Here is a 15,932-nt window from a genome sequence, read left to right as displayed (position 1 = left end):
AAGAAGATAAGAGTGAAGACTGTGGTTGGACCTGGAACATTCAAATATGTGCAATTAGACACTAAAATGGATGACTTCAGAGGAAAATCAATATAGATTAAGTATTTATGAAAGGATTAAGAGAAACAGCATTAAGAATAATATATGGAAACATTTGGTATAGTACAGCACTCTTGCCTGCCAAGACAAAAAAAGCAGCCTTAGATATTTGGTCTAATTAATAGTATTATTTTAAGCATCGATTAAGATCTGTGGAAAGAAAATAATCAAATCTCATAAAAACATAACTAAAATAAAACAAAAAGTCTGCTTACTCTTCCTGACGCAAGTCATTAACGCTCCGATCTAGTGAGATCATATCACTTGCCACCATATTAAACCCAAACTCTTTAATGCTGGCTTGAATGGATTCTTTGTAATCTGGTCCTAAAACATATGGCTTTGCTTCCTCTCCAGGGCCACCAACAACTCCATGAGGCTCAGGCTCTTTGGGTTCAAAATTACCAAGGACTCCAGGTCGTAAAACAGGATCTCTGTATACAAATGTCTGAGGCTTAAATGTGAGATACTGCCTCTGGATGATGTTTTGCTGATTGTTATCACCACCAGCATGATGTTCTAGTTCATTTTTGGCCTTATTTTTTCTTCGAATGGATTCCAAGTCCACTTCCACACCTTCAACATGAGGCCAAGGTACCACGGGTTTGAACTTCTCATTTCCTAGTCCATGGTCTCCTTTGTTTGGCACGGGTTTGTTGGCTTCTTTGTCATCCTATATATACACACACAGAGAAACAGCAGGAGATCATATAAATTTATGACCTTTTATTTTATAAATCCAGCATCTTAGGCAGTCAGTTAGTACTAAGTGTACGTTAATCAAGAAGGAATAAGTTCCTGTCAAGGTGCCAAACTTTTTACTAAAGCCAGCTACCACTTGCCTGAGAACATCACTGCTAATATCTGCACTTACCTGAGTGGGTGGTCCTGGAAATGGCCTAAAGCCCAAAGCATTCCCAAAGACAAAATATCCATGTAGGATATGTTAACTTAAACACAGTTCTGGCTGCATGCCAAACTGTGCAGCCTGGCACACAGTCCCGGCAGGATCTGTTCTGACAGGGGTTTGACACCATATTCCCAAAGAGATTTGAAGTTCACCTTGAGAACAAAGCACAGGATTTTGAAAACTTCTCGGTGTTAACTCAGTGACGGATGAAGTTACTAGGGTTTGAATAAGGCTGGGTAACTTTGAGAGAAGTTTGATACAGAGGCTCCGAAGTCTGAGTGTACAAGTCTTCAGAGTACAACTCCCACATCCATGAACACTGACCAAAAAGTACTGTAAACTACTGCCCCCCCCCCCAGTGCTTACGAGCACATTTAAGCCTGATTTACTTCCTGCAAAGAAACTAGAAAGATATTTTACACCTGGATGTCATAACACTTGAGGAAGTTATGAATGAACCTAGATCCTCAGGTAGTTATTACTGAATTATAACTACCTCTTGCCCACTGTTTTGAAAAGCAGCTTATTGGGTCAATATTTGTCACTAAGAATGCCAAGATCCTAGGACAACTGCAAAACATTGCTGGAAGTTCAGATTTCCAGCTAAAATTATCCATTTGTAAATGGGATAGATGTTCTCTACAGATTCCAGCGTGCTCTAACAACACAGACATTTTAGCAATGTCTCACAATCTATTTTCAAACACAGAATCAAAGAAAAAAATTTAGATAGGATGAAGTCATCTATTCCAACCTGTTCAAAGCAATGCTAGCTTCAAAGTTAGACCAGGTTGCTCAGAGTCTTGTCCAGTCAAATTTTGGAAGTCTCCAAGTTCTCTGGATAACCTGTTCCAGTACTTAATCAGTCTCACAGTGAAAATATTTTTCCTTATATCCTGTCAGAAGTTTCCCCTGTCATATCTTGTCAAGACTGCCTCCTGTCCTTTCACTGTGCACCTCTGAGAGAAGTTTATTTCCGTTTTCTCTGTAACCTCTCTTTTGATAGTGGAAAACTGTAATTGGATTCCCCAATACACTTTTCTTCTCCGGGCAAAATAAGCCTCGCTTCCCCAGCTTTCCCAGGAACGTCATGTGCACCAGTCCCCAAAACGTCTTACGAGGTCTTTGCTAGACCCTCTCCGTTTGCTAACATCTCTCTTACATTGGGCAGAGCAGGAGAAAAAACAGGACACAATACTCCAGATGTGGGCTCATTAATGCTATGTAGAGGGAACCAGATCACTTCCCTTGACTTGCTGGCTTAGCTCTTGCTAATGTAGCCCCTTATGCAGTTTACCTTCACTGCAGCGAGGGCACATTGCTGACTTACGTCCACATGTAACTAAATCATGTGATACTTATTACTGCATGACAGTATTTTCCACACATACCATTCTGTGTAATAAATTTCAGGGGAAAAAAACACTATAAAATATACCTAGATCAACATGAAAACAACTGGAGTCAGACTGGCTTCAATTCAAAATAATTCATTTTATTCAAGAAACATTCTGACCTATCTGCTTGTTGCAGTTCAAACAGGGAAGATATACAAAATGCAGGGCTGTTAAATTATTCTGCTGTTCTTCCATCACTTTTTTAAGGAACTCTGAAAAGCCAACAGAAGAAAGGGACAGATCTGAGCACACAAAATGGTATACTTCGCAGGGAGGTAAGAGGCTGCCGAGTATCTAAATAAAACCCCATGAGGACTTGTAAAAGGAGTATCATCTCACACTTGTTCCTAGAAATCAAAAGGAAGGCTTCAGCGCTCAATGGTCTGAATACAGTTAACATTACTGAACACTCAACTGCTTACAAACTCCCATATAATTCCTAGCTCAAAGTCCAGTGACAGCTAAAAAAGCCAACAAAATGTCGGGCATCATCAGGAAGGATGCTGAAAGCAGAGTGACATTTTGACTGCATAAAACTGATGCATTTGCATCTTTGGTAGTGGTTCAGCTCTGCTCTCCACATCTCAAGAGGACACATTGGGATTAGAGAAGGTACAGAGAAGGGCAACCAGAATGAAGGAGGCAGTGGACAGGTGCCTTATGATGAAAGACCAGAAAGGCTGGGACTCCAAGTTGGAGAGGTGAAGGCTGAGGGGGGAATATGACTGAAGTTCACAAAATCATGAAGGAGGTGGACAAATCAAATGCAAAACCACTGTTTAGCCTAAACACAAGAACTGGAGGTGCTTAACAAAATTTATAGGAGATTGTTTCAAAACAGAAGGAAAAAAAACACCACAAAATCTCCTTTGCACAGGCAGCGATCTTCTGGAACGTGCTACACAGGAGGCTTTGGAGAGAGAGAACACCAACAGCTGAACAAGGGATGAGATGCAGCCATGGATGACAAGCCCTTAAGTGAACTGTAAAATGACTGGGCAAGGATCTACCTTCCTAAAAGCTCTTATTCAACAGTTGTGGATGCTGGAAGAGTAAAAGGGGAAAGGGCCACAGGAAGCAGCAGGCTTGTATCCGCATCCTAGTGCCTCTGTCAGAGGCAGCGTATCGGGCTACATGGGTCACCGGTCTGACTCAGGTAGTAATCTCTTATGTTCTTAGTCTGTATAAGATTAAATATCCTTTCATTCCACTTCCATCACCTATAAAACAGTAGTTATGAGCTTCCACTTAGCCATTTCTCTGGCCAAAGTATAACACTGCTCAAAGTAATTTCCCATTTACTTTGCTCTCCTGAGAACTATGACTTATCTTGTATTACATCTAGCCTCATTGCAACTGTTAAGTACAACTTGCATTGCAATACATTTACTTACCGTTCCCTCCAAGACACTAAATACATTTCATTTTTGTAGACCTGGGGAGGTGCTGCACAGAACACAAAAAAATTATACACACATACACACACACACAGAATCACCTCTTCCCTCCAGTTTCTATGTACCTATGAAAAATATGACTGAAAGCACTTTTATGGACATTTTACAAGACACGAACTAACAGTGTTCAAGGATGTAGGGCAGTCCAGAGATCCTGGAAGTCACGCATTTGCCCAGAGCTAACTGAGGCACAGGATTCCCCAATACTGGCCAGAGAAAATGTAGGGTCAAGCCACACGCACTAACTACTTGCCATTATATAAACCACCATGCCTTAGTTAGAAACTTCTGGAAGTTCTTCTCTTTTATGAATGACAACTATTCATAATTTTTTAAAAAATGATTTAACAACATGTCCAAAAAATAATGAAATCATTTTTAATCAGTATGCCTCACTGCTTAAAAGTTTGACAACAACAGAATTTCATTAAATCTTTATAACGGACACAACAGTGATAAGCTGTTTACATACAGCAACCCAGAAAGATGTTTTTTTCCCCACAGAACATTAGTTATTCGCATGGTTTCTGTAGGGACAAATTTAGGATTTCCTGCCATGTTTTCTAGCTCCAGCTCAACGCACATTTCATTACCTTTTAGACATTCTTCTTCTCTCCTTAGAAGGATTGCATATGAGTCATTGTAATGGGCGTTTCAGAAATGTGGAGCTGATGTAAATTCAGTCAGCTCCTCACTTTGGTAAAAAAAGGGGCTATTCGGTGTCATTTTTTGCAGATTAGGTTCTCCTTCTTGCAAAGGAAGCAAGGGGTGGGATTATGGGATTGGGATATGGGTTTATGGGATTAGGAACCTAACTGTTTCCCTTTGGAAAAATATTTCTAAATGATACAAAGTGAAAGAAAAAGGAAGGTGCCTTCAAAAGGCTGCAACATTGGTCAACTAACACGTGGGTTTGAATTGCAGCTGGCAATAGAACTGAAAATGTTAAGGCTACGTAATCTGCTTTTCTTAAATAAACTAGTTCAAAGCCAGCAACTCCCTAAAAAACTATGAAATAATGTCTGAAGTACAAACCGATGTTAAAAAATGTGGGGTTGTTTAATTTATAAGATAGAAGATTATCATAGTGAAAAGAAGTTTGCTAATTCAAAGGGATGTCTATAAAAGCAAGTAGCTTATCTAGACAAAAATCAGCGATGCATAAAAAATTGAAAGAGCATTAATTAAGCAGTATCCAGTAGTACATTCATTATCCAAGGATACAAAACGAAAATTTTATTAAAAAAACCTTCCACCCTTAGAATATAAGTATTCATATACAGCTGATTAAAGATAGATGCCAAGCACTACATCTGCTATATATTCCAGGTGGAAAACTAGAAAAACCTGATACAGGTTAATATTTTAGTAACTGAGGAAGCTAATCCTGATGCAGTTCCATTTTCTTCAGTCCAGTTACTGCCTTTTTTAGCTCTTGGCTATATCTACACCACTCCTTGTACCATGAAAGGCAAATACAGACGGCATGTATTCTTATACCATAAGGAAAAGATCAAAGACTTTTTAACTGAGGATGAACCAATAGTTCTCAAAGTTCCCCAGGTCTAGCTCTTCTATGTGATTGGTTTTAAAGGTAAACAAAGAAAAAAAATATATCAAGAATTGTGAATAGAGACTGTCACAAGTATTGTGACAAAGACCATACAGTTATCAATTTATTGTTTGATATGTCTGAAAGGATTTCAACATATTTAAAATATTATTTGGTTTTGCTTGCTTCAGCTTAACGCAGGTGCATTTTATTTATCAGAAAAGAAAAAGTCTACTTGAGAGAAATCATGATAAAACATACTAGAGCCTAGCATATTCAATTATTTGAGTAAATGGGAAGGGTTTTACATTTATTCAGTTACCTTGTTGCAAAAAGAAAAAGAGAAAGACCACAAGCGGGATCCACAAGGAAGATCTCTTGGATGACTAGAACTGTACTGAAAGATATTAAAAGAGTGCCAGTTCTTAAACATGCTCCTAGCAGGATACTACTCTACCAGCTAATAAGGGAGGAAAAAAAAAATCATGTAGTATATTTTCATTATGTGTGGGTCTTACTCAGCATTCTACAGTTCAGGGCATAGATGGGAGAAAAAAAAAAGAATCAAATACAGACAAAGAGGAGAATCAACATATCTAAAAATATATTTGGAAATGGATTTCACTGTAGATACCCACTGACTTCAGAGCAAATAAAGTAAGCACCGATTCCCACAACACAGGTGGCTGATTCTCAAAGACACACTGTTAGATTGCATTTCTTCTAGTTACAACACTCATGGTAGCCTCTATTCCAGCAAATAAAAAGGTCTAGCTACTGCAGGACAGTTTGCAGAGGAGAGAACAAAAACAAATCCAAACTGAAAAACACAGCTTCTCAGACAAGGACATAGACTTATGGCACAACTGCCATCACTTCAGAAAAATCAGAAAGTCCCTTGTAATTATTGCAAATTATTGTACAAACACAGCCAGTGTTCCAGCACAAAAAGGTCTATTTTAAGCTCCATAAGCAGCACTGCCTACAAGTCAAACTTTGCAAAACCTTCCATCAAACAATTTCATTACAATGCAACCACGTCGACTCAAATCAGGGCAGAATTTGGACCATGAGAGTTCTTTTGTTGGCTATGAGTAGTGGCATTCAAGCTATATGACCTGAAAGGGGCTGTCGCAATACCTGAGCAAAACTGGCTGTTTTTGTCTTCTCCTCTCAGGATATTTCGGAACCCCTCCAAAGGTGAGAGTGCACACTCATGTGCTCAGTGGCTTCTACAGTAAATTTGAAAACTTTGAAGCCTTAGAACTGAACAATTATGAAAACTGTAGAAACTTAAGCAAGAGAAATACAATTTTACAAGTTTCTACTTACTAAATTATAGATAATTTTTGAAGTTTAAAACTACATACTTATAAAAATAACAGATTGCTAAAACACTGTATTTTCATGCTTTGTAATTATCCAAGTGAAAAAAACCTTACCATTAAAGGTACTTGTCACCAGCATTCCCAGGAAAACAAGTCTGTAAGTTATGTTCTTATACCCAGTTGCCCTCAATTTTGATGAATATACTGAAAACACGCAAGTCCTTATACAACTAATGACATCTGTCCACAGTAGATTTTTGTCCTGCTAAATATTCTAGGAGGAACAAGAGGTACTTACAACATGCCCTAAATCACACGTATTTGTGCTAAAGCTACATTAATTGTGTTATATAGACCTGGAATAAGTTTTGGCAGACGGAATTAACTTGACCACAGTTTTGTACCACAAAAACATTATTGTGATGGAGCAAGTTGTCTCTACAAGGCAGTGACCCCATTAGTTGACTTTTTACAGAGTTTTACACAGGAGTTGTACAGAAGTCATTTATAAGCCACATCAAGAAATCTTTAAGAAATTTAAAAGAACCTTAAGCTTACCTCCTGGTTTAAGGATCTAATCAGGCAAGTATTAAATACGTACACACATATATACATGTGTGTGTATGTGTATATATATACACACACACAAATATTCTGTTCATTAAAAAATATTATATGACTCTGAAGTGTAACTGAGGTGCAAGGACCACAAGCAGCCTTGTAGAAACTTATGTTCAGCCACAGTTTTGTTCCCAGCTACAGCTAAGGAAAGAAAAATGAAAAGACAAAATTATTTTTCTTAAAGCACGGCATCTTCCCCCTCCCCTGCTTCCTAACTCTCACAGTGTCTATCAAGCTGAGAGATACCTGATGCATTACTCTTACTCTGCAGTGTCCTTTATTGAGCCTGCCTTCCCCTGCCCCTTTCCTCTCCGTTCCCAAGGAGGTCCTCAAGAGGGAACTGTTTTGCCAGAGATAGAGACCTGTAACAACATTGTTAAACAGCAATATTCAGGAGAATTCAGGAGAATTTTTCCATTCACTCTTTATATTTTCTCCAATAAGGCAGTGCAGGAGAATCACTAGTATTCACACTTCTGCTCAGTATTCAGACAGAAGTAACTTAAGTTTTCAACAGATGCCAGTGGACTGCAGTCATTAGTATCTCTTCAATACATTAAAAAATAAAGTACTAATAACATTGAATCCCTAAAGTACCAGAACTAGTTGAGGCAAAACAACATTGGAAGTAAGACTAACAATTTTCTTCAGTCCTAGGGTTGACATTCCTGAGGTTTGAGAGCATTGCTCAAGAAATAACAAGCGGTACGCCCAAATAGTGGTCGCATAATAAGGAAGAGAAAGCACTTGTCAAAATGCTAATTTGGCAAGAGCTTGATGCTCTGTAATTACCAAATAGTTTGTCAGAATTTAGTGTCCAAACTCTAAGTGACCCGCATTAATTTGAGAGTCTCCGCACCACTCATTTTAAGAAAATTGCAAAAACAGCTTCTTGTTACCTAGCAATGAACCTAAAAACTAGCAATATTCCGTTAACATCTGAGGCCATCTGTGCTGCTGTTGGAAGCTGTGAGTGACAGCAAGCCCTTGGGGAGAATAAAGCTCATTTTCTCAACTTTCTTACTGTTGCAGGTGCTCCAAGAGCTTCCTGGGCAAAAGGATCAACTAGTTCTTCCTCTCTTTTCAGATTTTTGTGAAGATATTGTCTACTTCTTCATAGTACAAAGATTCATCTAGGACAATGACTACAGGCTACTGCTTGCATACTGCCATGGTTTGCAGCCACCATTTCATAGTGCTACTGAATACAAGGTTGTATTAAGCTATGGAAGCTGTCAGAAGCCAAACCGTATGGAGACCACCTCTCATCCTTCCCTTTTTTGTGGTATATCTGCAAATATAAGGAATTCTGCTACGAACTTCTAACATTGAAAGAATTCTTATTTTCAGTAGAAGTAACTTGATTGCCCAGCTATTTGCTTAGCAGAGAGGATCAGACAACCATAAATCCTAAGTTGTACCCATTTACCTGCAGAATACCTGCGGCTTCTTGCTTAAAGATATGCATCCACATTTTGATAAGTCAGTGAGATACCCATGTAAGCATCCTATTTGAATTGAACAGTTCTGCTGCAATATTATCCCTCACTCATAAGCGGAATTATTCTGAGCTAATGATGCTGCTGTCATCTACTTTGGCCTTGCTGTGCATACATCACAAATGCCTGCAGAGCAATGCAATCTGCCTCAAATGCTGAGCATTGTTTTGGCTCGTACTGCTTCACCCCCTGCCTTGATCCTACACTGCCTCCTCTGATGTCCCTCCTCCCCTCCATGAACTCCTGCTGTTGAGCTTCATGTTTCTCTTGGAGAATTCTGTATTCTCTAAAAGTGTCTCCAGTGTCACAGCAGCAATTACACTCATATGCTTCTCATCTGGATTGAGCAACTTTTTGTTTAGCTAAATTCAACTACTTCATCAAATAAAGAGACTACTAGGACACCTGGAATTTGAGTGCTTTCCACCAGACCCCAATTATAATCCAGTCTCTTATTAGGGACACCACTGGACATCCAAAACTTGCAAAATTCTCCCTCTCGCCATCTCTGAGTTTAGAGAGTACAGAAAGGACAGCAAAAACATAGCCTGCAACTGAGCTATCTTATGTGGTGCAAAACAAGTAAAAATAAAAATGTTTAGTGCTTTAGGAAGAATTACTGTCAAAACCAGCAACCTTCCTGTCTTCCTTTTTACTGGTACCCATTGTTATGGCATACTGAAAAAACTTAAATTCTCCAATTTGGGAACTGAGATACCCAAGAACTTTGTGGAGTTATCCACAAGCAATGCACAACTCCTTGCAGCTCTGGAGAACACCATGTAATTTTAGATACTAATTAAAAGAAAAGCTAAAATAGAAGGACTCAGCTAAAGACCTGAATAACATGATATCATGGAAATCTCCACTTAACTTCATAAGTTAGGTCTAGTTTTAAAGCAGGCAACATAGCCTCTTACCCTAAGAGTATAGCCATTTTCAAGTAAGACAGATATTCTTAGACTGAATTATAAGTGAAGCTGCTCTATTACCTAAGGTCATGATATATTTTAATCTCTCCCATGTTCTAGAAATGGGAAGACACTAGTAGCCTGTACAATAAAAAAAAAAGTATTTGCAACTGCTTGCTTAGAAGAAGACACAAGTTGTCAAAGAACCTCAGGTCAAGAAAAGGGATGATCTGGAGCTTCCTAGATCTCCTTGTAGACAGCTCCTCAAAGAGGACAGGAAGGCTCTTAAACTCAGAAAAGTGAGATTTTATTACAATTTTATTACAACTAGAATTAACATTTATTATAACTAGAATTAGCATTTTAAGGAGAGGAAACTCAAGGTGACCCAATTGGGGCAGAACACAAATAAAAGTGTATAAACAAATATCTCCCTCTCCACTGCATCAGGTGTGTTTTGCTTCTAGACTGTGCTCCTTTTAGTTCAGCAGCTCTCTCTGTTGCAGCAAACTGCAATTTCCCTGGTCTCCGAGACATCTCTCTTTCCACCCAGCGTAGTGTCCTGGCTGTGGATCTGCTCCCTGCTCTTCTCAGCTGTCTGCTATGCTGAAAGCTCACCACACTCTTCTTGCAGAATAAAAACTTCTTTTCTCCAAGGCGGCTCAACTCCCCTGATCCTGGCCCACTCTTCTTAATGGAACATGACAGAAATTGAGAAGAGAAATACTCTGTGTCACACAAGGTAAGTCATTTTAGGTTAAGTACTTAAGATGCTGGTCTAATCAACCACCAGCTGAGCCAGAGACCATGCTTTAACTCTGAGTCTGCCATCAACTATTTTAAATGCCCATAACCTTCCTTCCTTTCCTGCATGACAGAAGGATTTCTAGATACTGCAGCCTACATTTTGTTATTAGCATGTATTTAGCATGGGATTTCAACTGCAAACTCTTCTGTAGAGCACCAATCACAGCAATTCATTCTCAGAGATTAAAGTGACTCAGATCTCAAAGCTAGCAAAAAAGCACCTGTTCAATATTTATCCTTAAATGCACCATACAGGTTGCTATTCCACAGATGAGATTCCATATATAAATCAAAAACAATTTTTAAGTCAGTTGACTCACTGGTTAAATTCAGCTATTTTTAAGATTTTATTGTCATTTAGTTGTTCAGAGCAGAAGCACCGTAACATAACAGCCAAGTCCCATGAAAAGGCCAAAGAGCAAGGAAGGCAGCCAGCCTCTGGGGCACTGTTTTCATTCTGTCGTGGCAGCAGGGAGAGAGACTGTTCCATGCAAGTAAAGTCCACCAGAAACTGAGCCCTTTCTTTTCAAAGCAGAATGCAGTTTCTCGTCTGGTCTCAAGACTCCCAAGGACCCAGTCTCTTTCAATTTTCCTTCTGTTGCTGAAACAACTCTCTGTTTGAAGTCTTAGGAAAAGTCAAGTTGCATCTACTCACAGTAAGGACAATATTTCATTGCCTAGAAAGTTAAACCCTGTTTGCTGTGAAGAAACTTTATGAGAATTTTTTTTTTTTTTCCAACTTATCAACCTGGAGGCAACGCATGGGTTACCTTGCTGGGCAGGAGTTTCAACAAGGTTGCTTTAGCTCCTTAACTAAATGTGCCAGCTGCCGGTAAATCACTGTAGCAGGTATCGCAAGGGGAGCAAAGCAGTGGATAAAGGGATGCATTTCTAAACAGAAAAGTGAAACAAAACTAGCTTCTGTGGACATAGCCAACCCCAGAAAATTGTTTAAGCAGATGAAAGCTGTGGGAAGCCACCAAATGCTCAGAACTCTGGCTAGCTCTAATCAATATTATCATCACTCATTTTTGTAAACATTTGTTATTATGTATTTTGTTCAAGTGCAACCTTCTGTTCTCTTTTTAATCTCTCTAAGAGTAGGTAACATTTCCAGTTTTGATTACAATATTTTGATTAAGATGGTGCCATTGCTTACTCATATTTTTGAGGAGCAGAAGGTGGAGGGAAAAACTTTTTCCAACCCATTTTTCTAGACAACAGCTGAATACCAGCAAATCCCATTTTAAAAAAGGCATTGTGCTTATTGTAGCAGATGCAAGATTTTTTCCTCTCTCCTTCCTCCAAGTAATCAGGAGTTCTACATTTGCACACAGCTATCCGGTTTGGAGTGGGCCTAAGCATTTGAGCAGATTTTGAAAATAGCGCTGAATGGCTCACATCAACACATGTCTAGAAAACAATAAAATCTTCTAACAAAAGAAAATGTCAACTCCATCCTTCAACAACTTGCGTACAAGGGCTTCAGAGTTAGATGCTTTTCTCCATCTTCCCATAAGCTTTCCCTACCCTGTATTATATGAGCAAAATCCCGTATCTTGCAACCATAATAGTCCTACACCTATGCTCACGGCCTTATTGCAGTTGGTAAGAACTTTCTTTCACAGTTCTTAATGTTTCAGCAATACCTGTCTCCTTCCCATCCCCCAAAGAGCCTTCATCTTTCTTCTGGGAATTTTTGCCCTCCAAGTTAAGAGACTTGAAACACAACATTATTGAAGACATTCAGTACAAGATTTGTTCTTCTCACTGTATTTCAACATTAAATGAAGCTGGTGACCTTTCTAGCTGAGTCATTGCTCCTTCCACATTCTGCCTTACTTGAGAAATCTCCTTCATTATATGCCTGTGTTTGAGCAAGATTTTAAAAATAGAACTCATATTTATTTGTATGGACATTAGAGATTTTCGAGGACTTCTAAGATGTCCTTTGTCCAGCTTCATTTGCTTCCTCAGTTTCACAGGGGTTGCTCTCCTTTTCCTATGTAGCAGTGTTACAGAGTGCTCTATGAGGGGGAAAGGTTTTTCATTTCACTAAGACCAAGTCCCTCCTACAGATGCTCTCTGTAGATTAAAGAAAGAAATAGATGCAGCTGTTTCTTTTGGACTTTACTAACCAAAATTTAAATTATCAAATGTTAAGCTTGACAGATAAACAAGTAAAAACAAGGAGATGCTTTGAATTTAAAGATAGGAGACCGAACAAAGGGTTGCAATTTATAACCCATAACTTTGCTATTGAAGATACCCAACTTTTATTATTTCTCCCTGCAGAGGAAAAAAGCCTCAGAAAGAAACAAAAACTGCTATCAAGCCTAACAATCTAAGCAGCTGCGGACAGCTTTTCTGGCCCTCTGGGCATCAGTTATGAACACTGCACTAGTTAAAGCCATTAGAGAAAGACTGTGGAACTTCATCCTTATTTCTCAATCATCTGAGACAGATGAAAATTTAAAAATCATGCATCTGTTTTATATACTTCAGCGAGTAAATGGCATTTACAGTATAATAAATCCACTGCTGATGGACATGCTTGACCAAGGGATGTAGGTTTCTGCTATATCTTGTGCTTCAATTTCTTTAAACCACATACGTCAATCTTGCTTCATACTTTTGCTATTAAGAAACAAATGGCATGATTAGATTTTCATTTATCTTGAAATATTACCACCATTCTCAGGCTCAGCCTATTCCTGTGCGTTTTTTTTTAAACTCCATTTCTAAAACTGCATTTCACAACTTGATAAACCTTACCATTTTGAAAGCTTTCTCAAAGAAATAACCAGCCAAAACCAAAAGCTGCTTTGCATGAAAGTTACACACACAGACTAAAACCCACTTCTCTGAATTTAATCTGAACTCCTAACAGATATGAGAAATTCACTGGAGTATTTACATAATTACCTTGTGTACTGATTGACAATGAAAGTGAGGGGGGAAAAAAATAAAAAAGATCACTTGTTATGTTCAGTTGTGTTCTGTCCCGTCTTTCCCCGACCCTTAATCCCTGCATCTTTTCTGCATAGGATATTAAAGAAAATCTGCCTGATATTTGTCAATAAATCAATATTCTGTTGAACTGTTGAGGTAAGTTTTTACCTGTCCTCACTACTTTTCAAAAAAAGAAAAACAACAACACAATACATGCATTTGAAGCATAGGAAGGGAAAAAATGGGCTCTGCAACAATGCTAAATTTGTAAGAACCAATTTATTGAACAGAGAAACAGATCTCAGCAAATGGATGACTCTTCCCATGGTAAATGCAACCAATGCCATTATTTGTTTTGCTGTGAAGTATAAGAGATGCATGTCAAAATCTATTTACTACATCTGCTTTAGCAGCCACTGGACTGCTATCATGGATGGCCACAATCAGATTCATTGCATCTTTTAGACAGTCAGCAAGAACACCATAATCCAATTCAAATACTTCTTCAAAGGCTGTGCTACGTTAATTTACAAATTATGTCATTGAGTTCAACTGGGTTCTCTGCTGTTCTCTATCCTTACAGCCTTGCACGTACCTCTGTACGCCACATGCAATATCTTTTCTTTTGGCTAGAGAAGTCACCATGTTCCTTTTTAGACAAGCTCTAATGGAGATCCAGACATGCTGCAGTTGAATTTGAAGAAACTGACTGCCTTGACGTTTACTTCATTAGTGCTAATGACCCAGGATAGTGCAAGCAACCTGAACTTGAGGCTGCCCGAGACCCAGTATTCAAAACACTACTCTCGAAGCTGACTTTGAAACTGGCATCCTTCTAGCTTTCTCTTTACGCAGCACCAAGTATCAGGCCCCAGCCCTGAATATCTTCCAAATGAGCCATGTTAAGTCTCTCAGCTTCTGCCAGCGAACGACCACCATCTTCTTGTGTGCTCTGATCTCCCTTGCAAGGGAACAACCACTCAAGGAGGGAAGAAGTGTCGCATTCCAATAGCTGCTCTCATCATCCCTCCCTCCTCATTAAAAACAAAAAAAACAACAAAAAACCCCCTACATTTGGTAGTTAACAAATTCTTATGCCTTTAAGTGGTAAGAATTTCAACCAGTGTGATAAGCTTTTCATAGTTTTTGTTTTAAAAAGAGGAATTTAATATAAAAGTAACTGTTACTACTGCGTGTTGGAATCTCTTGCATTTAAATCGATATTAGATTACAGTAACATCCCACTGGTTAAATCATTTTGCTTACAGCAGAGGAGCAGGGACATATGGGGTTCCTTCCTGCTTGTAATGAATGGAGGTCAGTGTTCTCTACAGGTGGTCTAACTGCCTGATGACACACAACCATCAAAACAGTAGCAAGAGATATTTGCATTAAGTACTGTAATCTTTTTAAAGTTTACTCCAGGGAAACATTTTTGTTATGAACTCAGAAGACTTTGCAACTCAAACTCCCCACGTAAATAACTAAAACGGAATTTTGGTTAAAATCCGATCCTCCAAATGACTGTGAACCTTTCCTCAGATCACACCTGCTGCAAATCAAGCCATGAAGACTAGGCACACAGGCTCCAAATAGGCCTCAAATGGAGGTACTAGTGATTGCACTTATGAAGACTGTGGTCTTCACCTATTATATCAAATATACAAAAGATGTTAGCGAAGCACAGTTCTGATATAAACATCTACTTAATGAGCTGGATATAAGAGAGCACAATCTGACCTTAATAAAAATCTTCACAAGCTAGTCTTGCACTTCAGTTTCTAACAAAGACTATTTTGTTAAAAACTGTCAGAAAATTCATTTCACAAGTTATTTACAGTCCTCAAGAAACATTCTGTTCTCTCTAACAGAGCAAAATGTGGCCAGTAACTAAAAGAGTCAGTAAGACTGTTTATACTCATGGCTGGCCTGGAATAGGCAGTGCCTCCCAAGAAGAAGAATTGCAAAAGAAGAAAGATGTCACTATTTGGATCTTTAGCATGAAAGGGAAAGTGGATGCATAAGGCATCAAATTCCAGAGAAGGAGAAACTGAAAGGAGTACCTCAACAAGACAGTAAACAATATATACTTGTTTACTGTGCTTCAGAATAGAATCAGCAAAATGAAACCAAAGAAAACCCTCAAGGAAGATATTTTAACCCCAAAACACAAAAGAAAAAAAAAGAGGAAATAAAATTCACTTTTTTTTTCCTAACATTTCAATTACTTGCAAAACTATTATGTTGAAGATGGTAAGGAAAAACAATATAGAACAACAACTTTTTCTGTAAAAGACATTACAATCATACAGTCATCAACCAAGCCAGTATTACTGTCATTAATCAACCGACCTTTGGGAAAAGTGTTTTCTGTTAAAAAGTTCTTGCACACAACTGAC

General features: G+C 38.6%; 1 protein-coding gene across 1 annotated transcript in view; it reads right to left on the bottom strand.

The window, feature by feature from the left end:
- Positions 1 to 15,932, bottom strand: part of GALNT7 (polypeptide N-acetylgalactosaminyltransferase 7) — a 76,079-nt gene that overhangs the window by 43,526 nt on the left and 16,621 nt on the right. Inside the window, exon 2 of the mRNA XM_067297906.1 lies at positions 315 to 772. Within this exon, the coding sequence (XP_067154007.1) occupies positions 315 to 772 (458 nt within the window). The remainder of the gene's footprint in view (positions 1 to 314; positions 773 to 15,932) is intronic.

This window comes from Apteryx mantelli, chromosome 5 (assembly GCF_036417845.1).
Source record: "Apteryx mantelli isolate bAptMan1 chromosome 5, bAptMan1.hap1, whole genome shotgun sequence".
Lineage (NCBI taxonomy): Eukaryota > Metazoa > Chordata > Aves > Apterygiformes > Apterygidae > Apteryx > Apteryx mantelli.
This window is presented reverse-complemented; position numbering and strand designations above follow the sequence as displayed.